General features: G+C 43.9%; 1 protein-coding gene across 2 annotated transcripts in view; it reads left to right on the top strand.

Annotated features, from left to right (window-relative positions):
* Positions 1-17,672, top strand: part of roraa (RAR-related orphan receptor A, paralog a) — a 307,181-nt gene extending 289,509 nt beyond the window's left edge. For both annotated transcript variants that reach the window (XM_014124802.3, XM_014124804.3), the window contains 9 exons: positions 3,986-4,071; positions 5,380-5,521; positions 6,512-6,907; positions 7,514-7,635; positions 7,799-7,931; positions 9,138-9,245; positions 10,271-10,381; positions 10,666-10,778; positions 11,176-17,672. In XM_014124802.3, the coding sequence (XP_013980277.1) occupies positions 3,986-4,071; positions 5,380-5,521; positions 6,512-6,907; positions 7,514-7,635; positions 7,799-7,931; positions 9,138-9,245; positions 10,271-10,381; positions 10,666-10,778; positions 11,176-11,340 (1,376 nt within the window). In that variant the 3' untranslated portion in view covers positions 11,341-17,672. The remainder of the gene's footprint in view (positions 1-3,985; positions 4,072-5,379; positions 5,522-6,511; positions 6,908-7,513; positions 7,636-7,798; positions 7,932-9,137; positions 9,246-10,270; positions 10,382-10,665; positions 10,779-11,175) is intronic.
* Positions 17,673-19,164: the final 1,492 nt, after the last annotated feature.

Genomic DNA, 19,164 nt, shown 5'->3' with positions numbered 1-19,164 from the left:
TATTCCTGCACTATTTCATTTGTATAGCACAAATTCAAAAAACCTTACTTGAGTAAGATCTGGGATCATTTGGGTGTGAAGAATGCCATTCTGAAAAGGCTTACCATTAGAAAATAAAAAGCTGCTTAAGGTTGTTTTTTTGCCTGCGATGATGTGGAGCACGTTCGCTACTAAACTGTAGATAACAATCTGTCTCCAATGAGTAGCGCTGTAACATGAATAATACACATCAGCTATTCACCATTAAAGGATCAACCTTTTTACATAATTGATATACCTTCAATATATTTAGTCAACACCACACTTTTCCTCCCTCCTAAACGATGCTCTCCAGGTACAAATGAAACTATAGCATATTTGAGAGGCGCATGAGAAAATGCTCACTCTGACAACAACTGTCTTTGTGGTGCTTATGTCAGGTCTAAAGCGCTAGCTACAGAACGCAGTACGCTATGACAGGGTCCCGGGGAGCAGTTAGCAATGCGGAAGGCAAAACCTTTGTTTTCCTTTTGTAAACGGTTTTCTGTTCATTTCCTGGGATTAATAAGTGCAGTGTTATCTTGGTGTGGGGTTTGATCTCAGGGTGGTTTGGTACACAGTGAAGGGCAGAGGAGGACACAGAGAGGGCTTGACATCCTTAGTCTCCAAAGGGCATTTATGTGATGTGAATCAGTGTCCTTGAACTGCACAGCGACAGACTCAGACAGAGCATCTCTAACAAGTTGCGGCGTATGACAAACCTAGGCTTCACCACTACATGAGGCTGGCTACTACACAGTCCTCTCAGCATGCGCTAGCCATTGTGAAAGCCGAAAGCCACCCACACCAGAGGTTGATCCTCCACCGAGGATCTTAGTCATTACCTTTTTCATTCTTTCTGTAGATGGGTATTTTGTGAATGCTGCCGTATGATTCACAGTACATTATCTGTGTGCGTCAGCAGGTCCCCCCTCTCTTTGATGTGGCCTGTGTGTGGAGGCAATCTCACAGCGCTATGAGGAATGGGAGGCTGCTCAGTTGGGCTTTAGGATGGCCGTCTCACTGTGCCTGGCTTTGATGTCCTAAACAGAGCAGGCAGGGCTGCCTGGCAGGCGGGCAGGCAGGGAGGCAGGCAGGCAGGCAGGCAGGCAGGCAGGCAGGCAGGCAGGCAGGCAGGCAGGCAGGCAGGCAGGCAGGCAGGGAGGGAGCACGGCAGGCAGAGAGGCATGGAGACAGGCAGGCAGGCGCTGTGAATGTGATCATCAGCAGTGAGCAGCGATGGTCAAGCCCAGACAGAGAGCCAGCAGCGAGCTTCACAATGGCAGTTAACACCATGGCTTCTGTCAATAGCTATTGACTTCCAGATCTGAAGTACTTAGGCACAAGGCCTTTCTGTTTGACCATCTCCCCCTGTGTGAATTAATTTTAAACCACTCACACTATCCGAATTGTAGTCTGACTGGGAGCCCCAGGACCAGCCATTCAAGATGGCAGCTTGCTACAGATATTGACGTGAACCCATGGTGTCGGTGACTTAATGGCTTATTTGATCTTCATGCTGTTATTATTCTGTATTTATTCCTCATGAATCTATACCAGAAAGCAGCTTATTTCACTGTGATTAGATTGGGTTTTTCTTTTACATAGCAAACCACAAAGCCTACCACAGCTAGACTGGAGACAAACCCTTTTTTACTGTTGAGTGCACCGAGCATTCAGAGGCTTGTGTAGTAGTGTTATCTGGTGAGGCTGTGTGCATTCAGGGCCTCACTGCAGCAGATAGGGCTTTGTGAGCCATCCTCATCAGTGTGTGCCCAGCCCTGCCGTTTCCACTCCCTCTGCCTTCACCTGATGTGGCACAGCCTCTGTCAGGCCTGAGCGAGCATCCAGCCAGCCCTGCCTCTTCAGGGGAGATGAAGGCATCTCGCAGCTACCCTGGGCAGCAATCTAAGTCTGGAGCTCAGAACCTGGAGCCCGTGGGAAAGCGAGAGGGCTGGAAGCTGGGAGCTGGAAGCTGGGAGCTGGAAGCTGGGAGCTGGAAGCTGGGAGCTGGAAGCTGGGAGCTGGAAGCTGGGAGCTGGAAGCTGGGCTCAGAGGAGAGGACGCAGCTACAGCCACAGTCAGAGTGACAGCTCTGCACTGCCACCCAGTGGCCTGCGCCTGCCAATACAGTCCTGTTTCTCCACCACAACCCCAGCCAGCCTTAATTACAGCACGCTTCACTTGTTGTGAGTGCATGTCAGAACAAATTATGTTTGTAATGAGGCTGAAAATGTTAAAGGAGTCGCAACACACTGCACCGCTAATGCTCATGCAGGGAGAGCACAAAAACAAACAATGGAGTGCACTGCCCATAATGCCAGTGTTCAAACAGAGATAACCAAAACGACAACCGTCTCGACACAATGCAGAAATTCATAATGATTATTTATAAAGTAACCCTCTCAGCAAGCGTGTCAAAACCTGGCTCCTGATTTGTTTTCCCTGTAGTCTAGGCAGACTATGGGCATTATCCCCTATTGTACAGCAGGATACCCAGTCATCCGAGGTGTTTTCCATATGATAACTGACTGGTGTGTGTGCCACTGCTCTCTTTGTTCATTTGACTGAAATGTAGGCTAATTCTGCATGTAGAGGTGAGGTCTTGTTGACTTCTGCAGTGCTAACAGAGCCAGCTAACAGAGATTCCTGAATGGAGGGACAGTGTGTATAGTGGTAAAGGGTTGGTGGATCAGCGGCCCTCCCTTGGGCACGCTTCAGGGACACCGACATTATCCACATGACACAACAGACGCTCCCAGGCAGCTGATTAAATGGGCTCTGAGTCCTCTGGATGGAAGACCCATTTGATATGATCAAATTAATTTGAAGGGATTGGATGTGACGGTGTACTAAAGTAGTACAGAGCTTCTATCTACTCTGGCCTATATGACAGACTCTAGGCCTGGTGTATAAAGCTAGGGGAGAGACTGCTGTAATACCTTGCCATACTATAATGGATGTAATACATGTAGCTGGTTTTAGATGTTTAGAATGGGTCATGAGTAAAATTATACATTTTCAGCACTAGTAAGAGTAGGCTGTTTGATAGTGCTCTTTGCTCTGATTGGCTATACTGTATGTGCATTTGGGTAAGGAGCCACTATAGAGCAGGGAAAGAACCCACTGTAATCTTTTCTCAGTGTAGATCAGATAGTATGGTTTGTGTGGCGCTACAGCGTACTGTAACAATGGCAGTCTGAGATGCTAGCACTGTGGAGGAGAGCTGGGTTATAGATAGAGATCTAGTGTGGAGGCAGAGAGAGACGTTGTGTCAGAGGCTGCAGTGATAAAGCATGAGAGCTGTAGGACAGACTGGGGGTTCTGTGTCTGAGATGCCTCTCTGTGTTTCGCTGCCATGTGGCCTGCTGCTCTGCTCCTGTGCAGGGGGCCGGGATGGATGAGACCTGTCCCCCCCATGCTTGTGTCCTCTATGCCCACTAAATCACCCACAGGCCTGTCAGCAGCGGAACACTATCGACCTCACTGAACTCTACTGCACTTTACTACTGTCTGAAGTGACAGCCTTCATCCACTCCCACCTCACTGGGCCTCATATAGCTACTCACCATCCCAATAGGAAGGTTATCATTCTTTGTGGCCATACTGGGTTTTCTGCTTGGGTATGGAGGGTTTTGAAGTTAAAGAGGTAACATTAAGTATTTATTTCCATTGGGGAATAAGTTCAGTTATGTGGGTGAATGGTAGTCTGTGTCATTTGTGCCTGCAATGTAAATCGACACTGTGTTTACAGTGGTTGGCTGGTGGCTCAGTGAAGATTCAAAATGGCCTCCTTCATGCACGACTCAGTAAATATTCATTTAATGTTGTGTGGAAGTGAGGATTCAAAGCCACTGGATGAGATGTTTTTGAAGTGCAGTGCTCTTTCATGTACCAACATGCTAAACATACTGAAGGTGTTTTACTGTGACAGCAAAATGTTGATTTTTTATTTTCTTCTCTCCAGCTCAAATCGAAATAATTCCCTGCAAGATCTGTGGAGACAAATCATCAGGCATCCATTACGGTGTGATAACATGTGAGGGCTGTAAGGTAAGCACCCAGAGAACTAGCATGTGGGTGTTGGGGTGGGGTGGGGGGACAGGAAGCAGAAAAAGTTGAACTTACAAGGAAATACCTTTGAACATGTTGTCTAACTTTTGAAACGATCTTTCGAGAGACGATAAAGTGTAAACTCACAGAGAGCATCATCATTAAAGTGGTCAAGCCATACAGAGGACATCACAGAGCTCCACTTTTAGCAGGACAAAGTGACTCCTCTGCCTTGAACAGACTCTCCCTCTCAGGGACATGCTGCTTCAGTGTTTCTGCTTCTGCTGCAGCTTGCTTTTCCTTCAAATAAAATCAGCAAAAGAAGTGCTTTGAATTTTTTATTTTTTGGGGCTGTTTGCTACAGTATGCTGCTTTTATCGAAGCAAGATTTTGTACTGTTTCAAATATACCAGCCATTCACAGTGAGGGGAATTTATTTTGTGCTTCTAGTGTACTCTTGTTCCTGTGCTTGTCACTAGGCGAGTCATTAATATTCTTCCAACAGGCAGCAGCACCTTTATAACAGAGAGACAGAAGCTCTTTCAGCTGCTCCTCAGAGTCTCTCTCTCTCTCTCTGCCTCAGACAAGAGCTAGCTGCCTTGGAGAAACAAAACGCTGAAGAATAAACTGCTGAAATGTATCTTTAATGATTGCTAATTACTCCAGGCAGAGAGGCATTTAATGATATGTGCGAGTACAAGAGTTTGGACCATAAATCAGAGCATTATTAAAGAGTGCTGCTTGTCACCAGCAGTTCTAGCCAGGCTCCCGTAATGGCTGCCATTATAAAGCAACTCGGCAGCTGTCAGCTGTTTTCTTGTAATTAAACAGCCAATGAGCAGATAATTAAGACATATGTGTATGGAGAAGTGGAGTGGGGCATGTTAATGATGTGCTGGAATCAATTCATTAAGTCAAAGGATGAGGATTCCAATCGGTGTGTGTATGACATCTTTTAGCACTGCACGTGTTGGAGCCCTGTTATTAATCAACACTAATTACGCAAACTATAGAAAAATACTGTCTACAATTATGATCATACCCAAACACACTACCCCTTCAATAAAACGACATTGCTCTCTATACAACTGACATTAGAACACAATAGCCTGCAACACAATGGCAGTTCAGTATTCTACATTATTTCAGCAACAATACCCTCAATAGTGATGAATCCTGTCAATAAGTACCCAGTAAAACGCAACGTTTAGAGAAATAAAAGCCTATCAGTCATTGGATACAGCAGGACTACTGTGGTTCATATTGTAAGCATGGTTGTCTCCACTCCCTCTCTCTCTCCTGTCTCAGGGCTTCTTCAGGAGGAGTCAGCAGAGCAATGCGGCTTACTCATGCCCCCGTCAGAAGAACTGCCTGATCGACCGCACCAGCCGCAATCGCTGCCAGCACTGCCGGCTGCAGAAATGTCTGGCAGTGGGCATGTCAAGGGACGGTACGTACCACCGTCAACAAGAGGGGAGGGGACGGACACACTTTCAAGACAGGACAACACATGAAAGTGAATAGGGCATTATGGGTAGATAATCCAATTGTTCTATGATATTTTTTTAATGAAAGATAGATGTGACAGATTGTTATATCATAAACGCCAGAGTGGCTAGAGTAGAGAAGTGTGGACTAGACAGACGTCATTGTCTGTGTAATTTCCACCAGTAACTGGCGTGGCTGTGCAGTAAGTTGGCAGGTGTGACAGAAAGTAGGGTTGATGAACAGAGGGTCGTTAGGAGGTGTCATTAGTGCTGGACTGGTGCAGCTGAGGCGCAGTAATGGAAGCACACAGGTGAGTGTCTATGGGGGAGGAGGGACCTCCTGCAGGGCATGTGGCTGGGCTGAATTGGGTTGGGCTGGGCTGGAGGGATCAGAGGAGCCTGTAATCAGGCCAGGCCTTTAGAGCCTTTCCGCTGCTCACACACATGGACACACGCACACATGCACACACACGCAGGCACACACGCAAACACACACACACAGACCACGCGCGCACAATCAGGACAGGCCAAGGTGACTCCTGCATTTACTCAGCACACCAGAGTCCATCTGCCCGCGCTCCCCTCTGCTCCGCTTACTTCCACTCTGTCCATTCACGGGCCATCTGACACTCTGCCAGACCCCAGAACTCTGAGCCGAGGCGGCTCATTCTCAGGACCAGCTCTGTTTAGTGTGCAGGGCTCTATTAAACAAACTGTCTCGTGTCTGAGTGGCCTGGAAGCTGTGAGTCATTCTGTAGGTTGCTCTCTCGGGGTAGTTCTCATGCAAGTAGGATGTTAGTGTTGAAGGTCTCGTAACGCTGATTGTGCCACTAATACTTCCTGAAATCACAAATCTTACCTGTTATAGAGAGGCTAAACTGGAGTCACAGGTGAGTGCTATGTCAATGTGTCAGTAGTAAAGGAGAGTCTACTCCCTCCCTCTCTCCCTACAGCGGTGAAGTTTGGGCGCATGTCGAAGAAGCAGCGGGACAGCCTGTATGCGGAGGTGCAGAAACACCGGCTGCAGCAGGCGCAGCGTGACCACCAGCAGCAGCCCGGCGAGGCCGAGCCGCTCACACCCACCTACGGCCTCTCGGCCAATGGCCTCACAGAGCTCCATGACGACCTCAGTGGCTACATGGATGGCCACACCCCTGACGGCAGCAAGCCCGACTCAGCAGTCAGCAGCTTCTACCTGGACATCCAGCCCTCCCCTGACCAGTCCGGCCTGGACATCAACGGCATCAAGCCCGAGCCCATCTGCGACTTCGCCCCCGGCTCAGGCTTCTTCCCCTACTGCTCCTTTACCAACGGAGAGACATCCCCCACTGTGTCCATGGCTGAGCTAGGTGAGGAGTAAGGGGGAGATGGGAGAGGAGAGGGGGGAGGAGGAGGGAGAACAACTCAACCGTGGGGCAAATGACACAAAGGTTGCTTAAAATAGCAGGCGGTTGGAGACTCATCTCCAACACTCATTAAAAGAGCCTCTTTTTTGTAATTAGTTTCCATTAATTAGGGCCAATCAGGATCCAGCAGGGCACGCGTCTGGGGAAATCATTTTTTTAGGCTCCCCTGTGCCTTGGAACTCCTTTTAACAGATGTGTTTTCAAAACCATTTAAATTCTTATACTCAATATTTCTCTCTGAGCAAATGTGACCTTTGTTTCAATGAGTAATATTGTGTGGCTGACCGCCCCTCCTTCCCGTGCATAACTAGATTGGGTTTGGCAGAACCTTCAGCTGGGAGCTTCCTGGAGGCAGTAAAAGGAAATGTCAACAAGCGTCTTCCCAGTCAAATAAAGCCCAAGCTCTCCACCTCCTAGTTGAAGCTCTGTAAATAAATCATATTTTCATGTGGCATAGTTCATCTGTGAGCTCCTCCCATTCCCCTTGAGCAGCGTTCAGGTCTGACACTGTTGTGATGTGCTGTGCTGTGCTGTTTGGTTGTGTTGCAGAGCACCTGGCCCAGAACATCTCCAAGTCTCACATGGAGACGTGTCAGTACCTGAGAGAGGAGCTGCAGCAGATGACCTGGCAGGCCTTCCTGCAGGAGGAGATGGAGAGCTACCAGACCAAGGTACTGGACAGTACACTACACTTCCACCAGCATCACCACTATCACTACCACAAAGCAGTACTCACACCAGAACTGCTTTACCTGCCTCACTGTTCTATAGACACAACAGAGCTAATCCCATCTGTTCTACAGCAGATAACCCTTTCTCTTTCCGTCCCTCTAGCCCCGAGAGGTCATGTGGCAGCTGTGTGCTATCAAAATCACAGAGGCCATCCAGTACGTGGTGGAGTTTGCCAAGCGGATCGACGGCTTCATGGAGCTGTGTCAGAACGATCAGATAGTGCTGCTGAAAGCAGGTATGACAGCCCGTCAACACGGCTCACCGCCGTCTCTCCCCCACCACCCCTCAAACTCCCGTCTCCCCCTCAGGCGTTGTCACAAGGGCGTAGCTGACCTGACTACACAAAGCCTCCCTCACAGACTGACTGTGTTTCACAGAGCCAGGAGACTCCACCCTGCCTGCCTCCTCCCTCTGTCCCCCTGCTCCTGTCCCTCTGCTGTATAACAGTACACAGGTTTATAGGCATTAGAGGAGGGAACATCAACAAGTTTTTATTGAACGGATGGTCAGGGCGCTGGAACATAATTACAAATAATTTGTAAAGTGCAAATTGATCGCAAGAAGCCCAAACAGATATAATATTTAACGAAAACATAATCATTTCGAACCATGCTTACATTTATATACGATCACATACAGTATATCTCTCTATTATGCGTGGGAATACTTTGGAACAGATTTCCAGAATTAAAATCACTTGGAGCTGATTTACTGGTTTTTATGTGCAACAAGAAAATAATAATACAAAAATAAATACACTAGTGACGTTCTTTGTATTTATTTTTTGTTCAGAAAACCTGGGGGAACAAATAAAATCACCCACGGGCTGCCAGTTGGGGAACCCTGCATTAGAGGGACTACAGTTTTCCTGAGCTGAGACACGAGCTAGATGCCACATTGACTACACACACACCACACACACACACACACACACACACACACACACACACACACACACACACACACACACACACACACACACACACACAAACAAACACATCCGCCTCCTGTGGGTATTTCCCTGGGATTTTATTTGCATTAGCACTGCCAATAGTAATAATAAAATGGTGACAGAGATCCCTTGTCTACCGTGACATTTTAAACCAGTGCCGCCTCATAAAGCGCAGTAACAGCTTCTATTACCTCTCTTTTATCCTCTGATCCAGTCCCACACAGCGCAGCAGTACACAGCATCATGTTTCAACATCCTTTCTTATAGGGGGAAAGAAAAATGTGTAGAAATGGAATGCTATTACTTGTTCCATGTCATGGGTTTCTGTTTAAAAGGAATAGGGGGTATAACACGTAAATGACAGAGGAGAAAACACAAAACAGTGCATATGATGTGTTGGGCCTATAGTGATGCCTGACTGGCAACTCTAACTGGATCTGTAGAAGAGAAGAACCCGGATTTAGCATGATGTTATTTCTGTCTCTGCAGGCTCTTTGGAGGTTGTGTTTGTGAGAATGTGCCGTGCCTTCGACTCTCAAAACAACACAGTCTATTTCGATGGAAAGTATGCTGGGCCTGATGTGTTTAAGTCATTAGGTAAGTGCTCCAAATGTTCAACCCTGTGCACGTGTGTGCGGTGCATTGGGGCGTGCACGTGTGTGCACAAGTGTGAGCGTGTGTGTGTTTGTGTAAGCATGCATTGCTTCATATAACAGTCAAAGTTGGCGTATCTCTTTATGTCCCTCCACAAAGTTTTGAGGTCCAGGAAGCTAACACTGAGAACTCATCCTTACCTCACCTGGATCTCTCCTCTCCCCAGTGGATACATATGGCAGAATAGAGTTGTTACTGAGCCACTGCTGCTGCATATGGCTCCTGTTAAGATGGAATAAATAAATCCAGATTGAGTGCCTTTTGGGAGAGTTATATCAAAACCATCATTGAAAGTGCCATAGAATACGGCAGGTGTAAGCAAATAGCATTTGCTTTTGAATGCCATGTCATTACTAAGACACTCCACAGTGTATTTTCCCGTGCATCCAAATGCCTTTGGAGGAAATGAATGTGTCCTTGCGGCAGTGCGAAACTGTAGTATGAAAGCCTAAACAGATCTGTGTGTGTGTGTGTTGTGTATGCACAATCGTGCTTGTGTGCAAGACTGAAGAGTAACAATGCTGTGCTATTCAGTGTCATGAGTGTGACCTCCCTAACAAGCCTCCCAGTGTCAGTCAGTCAGACAGTCAGTCAGTCAGACAGTCAGTCAGACACTGCTCCAGATAGAGAAGAGGCTCGGGCCTGGGGAGGCAGAGTGATGGGGCTCCAGAGCTGTACTGGCATCAGCCTGTCTCCCACAATCCTCAATAATTGATCTAACTAAAAGACTCATTAGTGACCTCATTCTGGGTTGCGTAATGCCACCCAACTGCCAGAATGTGACTAGTCTGGGAGGGAAAAGTCAGTAAAAGCATTGCCAGTTCCACCTCAGACGCTCTCCTGTGCTGTCAGTGCACTGCACCTCCTCTCTCTGCCTGTGTGCCTTTCTCCCAATAAAGATCAAGAGTGAGACTGCCTCATCTTCATCCCCAACCATCTCTCTGTGTCTGTGTCCTTTGCTGTGGCAGGCTGTGACGACTTGATCAGCTCCGTCTTCGAGTTTGGGAAGAACTTGTGTTCTATGCACCTGTCTGAGGATGAGATTGCCCTGTTCTCCGCGTTCGTGTTGATGTCTGCAGGTAGGTGTCACTGGCAGTACAAACACAAGCGGGGCGGGGCGGCGGGGGGGGGGGGGGCAGACATGCATATACACACTGCAGAGTCTCTTATTTACCTTCTTACCCTGAAACTACTCTAAACAAACTTCCATTGAAAATCATCCATCCAGCATGTTCCTCAATTAGACACAGAGGTCAGTCATCAGTATTACTGATTGCTGTCTTACTGAGTATTACACCTTTATCCACAGTAGATTCAGAAAACCTTGCAGTGATGATAATGGGTGTGTTTCTTCTCTGTGTAGACCGGTCCTGGCTCCAGGAGAAGGTGAAGGTGGAGAAACTCCAGCAGAAGATCCAGCTGGCACTGCAGCATGTCCTGCAGAAGAATCACAGAGAGGACGGCATACTTACCAAGGTACACCCACTGTCTGTCTACACACCCACTCTCATCCACTGCATCTTTCTGTCATCTCACGGAAGGACAGTATATAGAACGGAACTCTACTGGAGCATCAAAGAGTGTGTACAGTAATGCAGTTATCCACTATTGAACGAACATTATATTAAATCAAGTAGTACATTTCAGAGTTGGCATCATACAGAAGCTAAACTAAGTGAGCAGATTTTTGGAGCAGAGATACGCAGATACTGTATGTAAGAAAGGTGTACAAGATTTCCCTCTGGTGTGTGCCTGTATCAGTATTTAGCGGTCAGTTTGTGAGAGTGAATGAAGAGATCTTCATGAGATCTCCATGTCCTTGCCTTACTGTGAATCTACATAACAGCCTGTCTCCTTTCTTTTCCCCACACAGTTGATATGCAAGGTGTCAACACTGCGAGCGCTGTGCAGCAGGCATACAGAGAAGCTGACGGCTTTCAAAGCAATATACCCAGACATTGTGCGTGCCCACTTTCCCCCCTTATATAAGGAGCTCTTTGGATCGGACTTTGAGCAGTCCATGCCCGTTGACGGGTAGCCAGCAGCCTTGCCAGGTGCCAGCGTGGCCACCGTGGGGAATGTCATGGGAAGCATGAATCTGAGACACTTTAACGGTGCCCTGCACAAACCAGGACGGCCGGCACGCTGCACACTTTTCTTTCTTTTTTTTTCTTGAGGGGAGGGTTGTGGGTGTTTGATTCTCTCCATTTATTTCATTGGGATTAGTTGTCTCTGTTTGGAACCCAGGTGGGACTCTAAGCCCAAGGGACATGAAGAGAAGTTGGAGACAATGCTTTCTCTCTGGATGAACTTGACCCTCTCATGCACATCATTCCAGCATGTTCCCAGGATGTCTCTCACTGATTAGCACTCATTGTTTTGACTTGTTTCTACAAAACAGAATTTACTGTATTGAGAAAATGATATTGAATTTGGCTATGCACATGCAAACCTAAAAATCTCCTCAGCACCAATGATCTGGCTCTCCACCTCCCCTCAGGAGCTCAAATGTCCAATGTCTTATTGCATTGGAAAACAGATCCATGTTAATATGTATTTGTTATTAAACCTATACTGTATCATATACCCTAATGAAGATAGCTGTGATAGCATTAATCCTTGGTAAAGATTATGTTAGAATCTCCTAATGGAAATGTATTGCTGCTAATGTGCATGTCTTGGTCAAGTTCAGCCCCTGTTCTCCTGTGTTCAGTTGTATGTTTGGAATGCAGTGCTTAGAATGAAAACTCGCAGTGACTTTGGGCGAGGCTCCGTCTGTGTGGCAATGTAAACGGCACCTCTCTATGGACAATCGTCTAAAAAGAAAAGTAGAATTCTGGTAATTCTAGTCAAAAGGCAATGATTTTAGCTGTCAAAGACTCCATCCATCATGTTTGCTTAGTGAAATCATGCAAGGCCATCTGCTATTGAACCTTGTGTGGACAGATGCCCGGGAGAAACATAGGGCACCGCCACAACGATAAGGGTCCATCCCACCTGTTTTATAATATACTACAGGGTATACGGTCATAAGTACTTACTATACAAAAAAAAGTAATGTTTATAGATTCTATTTTAAATAACATGTATGAAATTAGTAGTCCGACTATTCTTAATTGTTGAATTGATAAGGCACTTTTATTTGCACCTTTCTTTAATTTAAGACTTGTATATTACCTAGTGATGTGTTGCATGTGCACAAGAAATACAAGTTGAACCATGGTCACAGAGGCTAGTCCTTAGAGCTGCAGACACTGCTGGTCTGGGTGGGGTTGGTTTGTTTAGGTTGGGTTAGTTTGGTTAGGTTGGGTTTGCCTGTGAGATGGCTAGCATGGTATGGTCTGGAGAGGCAGGCAGGTCACATTCACCCCATCACCTATTAGCATAACACCCCCGACACACATGCATACAATCTCAAACAAAAGCACACATGAACCTGGCACTCAACATGTTTTCTCGTTTGTGCTCAGTCCAACGTCTCCATCTAGTGGAGAGTAGCGACACAGCAGGCCAGGTGATGGAGGTCTTCAGAAATAGAATGCCTATTAGAGAGCAGTCCACACACATCCCTCTCTGACCAGCTGTTGACCCATCTTGTTAGCCTCACACATAAGCATGTTTGTGGAGGAGTGATTGTGACTGTCTCTTCCCTAAGGCCTCAGCCCAGCTATGACATTTGTTATGGGACAGAAAAGGAAAGGGGAAGAAGGAATTGTAATATTCAAAGCCTTGTCTGGTAGTAAAGCTTCTATTTTTGTAACATGTATAGTGAATTAAACTCATGAAAGAGAGGGGGAGAGAAAGAGAATTCAGGCAGCACTTACTATATTCCCGCAATAATTAGAGAAGCTGTTGTTTGTAGTGTATGACTAGGAAAGAAACATGACAATGGTAGAACAAGTGCTATCGTCAATGCTTCGTTGTCGTGGTTCTGTTTTTTTTAGTGTGTCTTTCTTGTCAGTGTGGTAGAGAAGCAGTAGTAAAAACCCTGGATGTGCCATACAGTAGTTTCTGCTCCTGCGTTGCCGGTCTACCTGTCCATAATATAGAATGGATTGATCTGACATTCCAAAAAACTCAGTGGTGGCTTGTATAGAATTCCCATTATAATCCTGATATCCCTTTAGATTACCCAACACAGCATGGTTACAGTTTTGACACAACCCTTACCATAGTGGTTTGGTTTGTTTTTCTGTTTGCACACGATGATTCCTCTGCCGTGCAATTTGTACAAGACAGAAAGTCTTGTGCTGTCACCCCTCAGGGAAGAGTTATTTTACGCTTTCTGTTTGAAATTGTTTCTGTTGTGTTGTTGGTCCTCATTAGGTATAGTTCATGTGTTGTTCAGGGATGTTCGATAATAAGTGGTTAGGAAGAACATGTGAAATTCATTGCTGAGTAGTATTTCCCATTGCTGATGTACAGTACTTTAGGAGCTGTTGGCTAAGCACCAGAAATCCTAACTATGCCCTAGAAGTCAAGCTCATAATAAAAACAAACTTTATTTTCCCATGTTTACAGTCAGTTCTCCCATTGGCCATACAGAATATGTTTTATTTCATATGCAGTTTATTTATATTGCATACAATTCCAATAATAACATACTACATTTGGACTAAAATGGTGTCACCAGGGTCAATGTCACCAACTTATGATTTGATTACCCTCTTTGTTAGATAAACCAAATATACTTACGCAATATTAAATATTTCTTCTTTAGGCTGTATTAATGCTGTACCTAAGTAATAATCTCTGTAATGGTCCAATGTTATTTTGATATGTATTGGCCTAGGTGGCCAGCAGTAGCCTCAGACTACTAACCAGTGAAACCCAGTCTGTCTCAACCAGTGATTGACAATCCAGGTGACAGCGGGCCTGGCCTGTGGCCCAGTGGGAGAGATATGGATGCTCAGGGAGTTAACAGACAGACAGAAAAAGACAGACAGACAGACAGACAGACAGACAGACAGACAGACAGACAGACAGACAGACAGACAGACAGACAGACAGACAGACAGACAGACAGACAGACAGACAGACAGACAGACAGACAGACAGACAGACAGACAGACAGACAGACAGACAGACAGACAGGGGAAGCAACATATTCTCAGCCAAGAACTATGTGGTAGCTTTGTGTAACTATTACGGGTTTCTGCCGGGAAGCCACTAGAGTGGAATCCCATTTCCTGAAACACAGATGTCATTCTCTGTCTCTATATCGATCAAACTGGTCCTAAATTAAAGGTCTCTTTGTCAAGCAATTGCAGCATCAACCCAGAACAAAAAGCAGTCATTTCTTACCACTTTCTGTTCACTGTGTTGTTATGTCCTTCTTGTCTTTGTTCCGTGTACAGTTTGTTAGCAGTATTGATTAGACAATGGGGATAAATCAGAGGCATTGGATCCTTTGTGTCTGTGACACTTTCAACAAACATCTCTGCACCCACATGGTGTGGGGGGATAAGTCATCATGCATGCTGTCATTTGAGACATGTTTCACAAAGGATCACTGAGTCTGCTAGTCTATCAATGTAAATAACACCTTATGCTCCTTCTGTCTCTGCTCTCTGTGGCACTCGTGTAAACAAGCAATAGTGTGCGTGTGTGTAAGTGTGTTTGTTTACTCACTGTGTGCATAAGACAAACCCCAGACAAGGCTTTTTAATAAACTAAGAGGAACAGGGTTGTGTGGATGAGGAGTCTGTTAAGGCTTAGTGTTCCCTGGATTTGAAAGGTTTCGGTAACACTGAGAATGATCCATCCCATATAGCGCTCAAGTGTTATAAGCATGACATAATGCCTCGATACAATTTATAGTCCTTCAAAGCGCGCTGGACCAAATGACTAACCACTCAGTCGTATGTGTTCAGTGCAGAATAATTGTTATGAAAAGAGACAGCAAACAACTCACCATCCTGCTTGTCATACGTGTTATGTTGATGCTTTGACTGTCTGAGGCATGGGACTCCTATTTATTTGCCATTGAATATAGATTGTAATGATAGGTGTAATGTCATGTTTACAACTGTGCCGTCTTTTGAAGTTTTAAGGTGTTACCCAGATCTGTCAGTCAATTTCATAGCATTTGAACAATACTCTCATCTTCCAAAGCACATCTGATACAGTTTTAAGATAACAATACATTTTAGAATATAGTCAAAAAAACGAACAAAAATGTTTTTGAAAAAAAAAGAAATTCTAGCCATAAACGAATGTCAAGCAATAATATATGTGGTGTATTATTTGTTATTTTGTGCTTAGGCTTTGGACATCTGCATGTAAATACACCTCTAATTTATCACTTTTGGTTTTAATTTGTGTTATTTTGTTCTGGTTGTTATTGTTTCGTCTGTATATTTGACTGGTTCTGTTCCCAGGTGGAGGGTAACAACCACATATGGCCTGGCCTGTATATATTCATTTCTCTCTCTTTCTCTCTCCCTCATCCTCTGCTTTTAATCCACAATATTTAATGTTATTATTGATCACATGTATAAAGATAACTTTGTAACTTCATTCTGTATAGGTAAGAAGAAAATACTGCTACTAAGGCCTACTCAGTGCAAATATGTATCAGTTTATCAAATACACCATGCTGTACAATATCTCTGTTTTTAGTATGCTTCTCTCCTTTAGAATTAGTTTGATAGTGGTAGGGTGTGCCAACATTTATTTTGTGTTATCCTGATGTGTGGTGCTTGTGGACAATGTCCTGATTCCTAGACTAGGCAACCCTATTAGTTCATTAATTTCATTGAGTATTGGTGCATTATTTGATATTAGGACTCAATAAATAATCATGACAATGATAATGATTATGATAGTGGTAAATTTACTTCAATACCCAGCCAGTACCTGTATCAGTGTGCTAGTCCTGGGATAAGGCTCTTATTTCCTTCTCACTTTAAAATGATTAGTGAATCCAGTATCTGCTAATTAACAGGTTATTTAAGGTTGCTTTTCTGATTTCTGAAAAAAATCATCTGCAGGCTGAAACAGCAGTATTGTGTTTTTATTTGTTCTGATTGTAAAAACCACTTGCTGAAGCTGTAGCTGGTCATACTGGCAAATGCTGAGTATTTACCTTTAGCTGTATAGTACTTTACTTAAAAGTACTGTGCAATTGTCCATTTAACATTGTCATTTTATAGCTTCTTTATTTCAAAGTTAGACTGCCCTGAAACATTAGTTTCTTGAGACCAGCTTAGAACTTTGGCACCACAGTTGGTGCTATTATTAAAAATGTACATGAAAAATATCACCATTAGAGGTTACAAGTTTGTTTTAACCTTTTTCTTTTCACTCTGTAGCAAATATCAGCCAGTATATGCTTGCAATAATACACAATGTACTACACTGAGTGCCTCTCAGTGTTACATGATGCATAAATGGTACAATTTGTTTTGTTTTCCAAACATGTACTCAACTGACAATGTATTTGCACAAGTAGGTGAACTCTGTCACTCATGTGTTTCAACGTTTTTCATATTCTGTCATTATAAGTACTAGATAATTTCCTTGTTTATTTAAGGCACCATGATAGATATTACAGTTAATAGAAATAAGTTTCTCCCTCTTATCTGAGTAGCGTAACTGGGAAGGATGTAATGTAAAATGGTCAAATCGATGATTTACATTCTGGCTGACAATATTGCATAAAAGATGACCTGCTGAACCAGGTTCTGGATTTTACAAAAGAATGGACAATCCACATAGATGTTTTTTACTTTGTTTTATGATCATAACATTTTGATTTCTTTATTGAGAACAGAAAATTGACTAATGCATTGTATTTCAACTATTCATATGTGTATGAAAAATATGCATACAACACATCTGAATTTCTTTAATGTTCTGTGTTTAATGTGAGCTCAAGGGGTTGGGGTAACTTAATATGAGGGTGGAGTGTGGGTGGGATATTGCTTCATGCAAAAGAAGTATGAACTGTGGGGGGAAAAAAGACGAAACCAGTGTGTGGTTGTCACAAATTTTTAAGTCACATGTTTGCTACTGATCTTACAATGGGAACAGATGATCATGTACCTTTTTATCCAGCTCTTTTGAACTCTCTTTAGCAGGTAGTCTATTCACAAAAGTAGTCTTGCTCCTTCTTGTCTGATTCTTAAATATGGAAATACGTATTTTGATTCATTTTGTAAATACAGCTGTAAAGAAAAATAAGAAATGTAATGTTGTCTTTTAAATACTTTCCATTCTAATATGAATGTTGTTATATTGTACTTAGAAACTGTACCTTTAATATTACCTTTATTAAAAGTGCATTGGACACATCGATTTTAGATGTGCTTTATGTGCTGTTATCCCATAATAAAATTTACCGCTTGTAATGGGCTGTTAATTTCTGTCTGCCTCTGTATTGTCTGTCTCTTTTTATACACTACACAGGTTCTCTAGGCCTACCTGATACAGGCCTGGGTTAAGATCAGCGGTAAATTGCGTTAGCCAACAAGCTTTTCATTGCTTTTGTTTAGAAAGTGTGTTAGAGCTGTCAAATCTGTGACCGGCTGCTCTTGCGTTCATTGTCGGGAAACCACACCCGTCCTTATATCCCAGCCGCACTAGAAGTTCAGATCGAGAAAGTGTAGGCTTTAAAAAATTATTACACTCAAATTAAAAATAATGAATGTAAATAATAGGGATTTATATCAGCCTAATCATTTTACATTTTAGTAATTTAGCAGACGCTCTTATGTTGAGCGACTTAAAGTAGTGCATACATTTCATACTTTTTTTTGTTTCGTACTTGTAACAGCTGAATGGGATTTCTACTAATGTGAATAGGTCCATAAAATGGCAATATCCGCAGTAGATATCACTAGGGGCCAATTGTGGATTTGACAGCTCTAACGCAATTACACCTCCGACACGCCTAAACAAAAGCAATTAAAAGCTATGCGTTTGTCGACTAACAGGGGTTACCACTCAATCTGATTGAATCCAGGCCTAAATCCTACTTATGTTTCCTATCTTATACTCGAAGTGTGGGAATGAATTGAATGTAAGTGGAAATAAGAGGCGAACCATGCCAACAGAACAGACTGTTCACCAGCCTTATTGGAGTTGTAATGAAGCCAGCGTCCAGCAGATGGAGACATCTCTGTCTGGAATTCATTTACACTGACCCTAACCAATGAGCTACATAATACATAATTGACCCTAACCCTACAATTCATGTACACTACTCCTGGGGTATTGATAAGTCAATTAGAAAGGCAGATAGGCAGGCATGCAGACAGGTAGTGAAACCTACCTTTACCATCAGGATCTAAGTGAGGATCTTGGCTGAATTGGTGTGTGTTGGAGTACTGTGTGTACTTTGGTAGTTCATATTTACATGCAGAAATGTTTTAATTATAAAAGTTGAGTAAATAAACATACAGTAGAGGGCATCCCAATACCGTAAATAAACCATAGAGAAGGATTTAATCTTTATCTGTGCCATTCTGTGACAGCATGGGCAGCGCCATCATCTGTTGTGCCAACTACATGGCGTTGATAGCTTAAAGCCATTTACAACACATAGGCAACCCAATTTGACAATAATCTGACTCAAGTCCTAACCCATAGTAATCCCCACCAAGTTGACTACTTTTAAACGGTGGAAGCCCTCAACAGAAATGTCCCTGCTAAAATGGGTAATATTCATCTAGATATGGATATTTAGCTCTATGAAATAAGCCAAAATCTTTTGAGAGTAATTTATAGTATAACAATTCCAGGAATATACACTGAGTATACAAAACACGAAGGACTGCCCTTTCCATGACATAGACTGACCAGGTGAATCCAGGTGAAAGCTATGATCCCTTATTGATGTCACTTGTTAAATCAACTTCAA

This window comes from Salmo salar, chromosome 10, assembly GCF_965601325.2.
Source record: "Salmo salar chromosome 10, fSalSal1, whole genome shotgun sequence".
NCBI lineage: Eukaryota > Metazoa > Chordata > Actinopteri > Salmoniformes > Salmonidae > Salmo > Salmo salar.
This window is presented reverse-complemented; position numbering and strand designations above follow the sequence as displayed.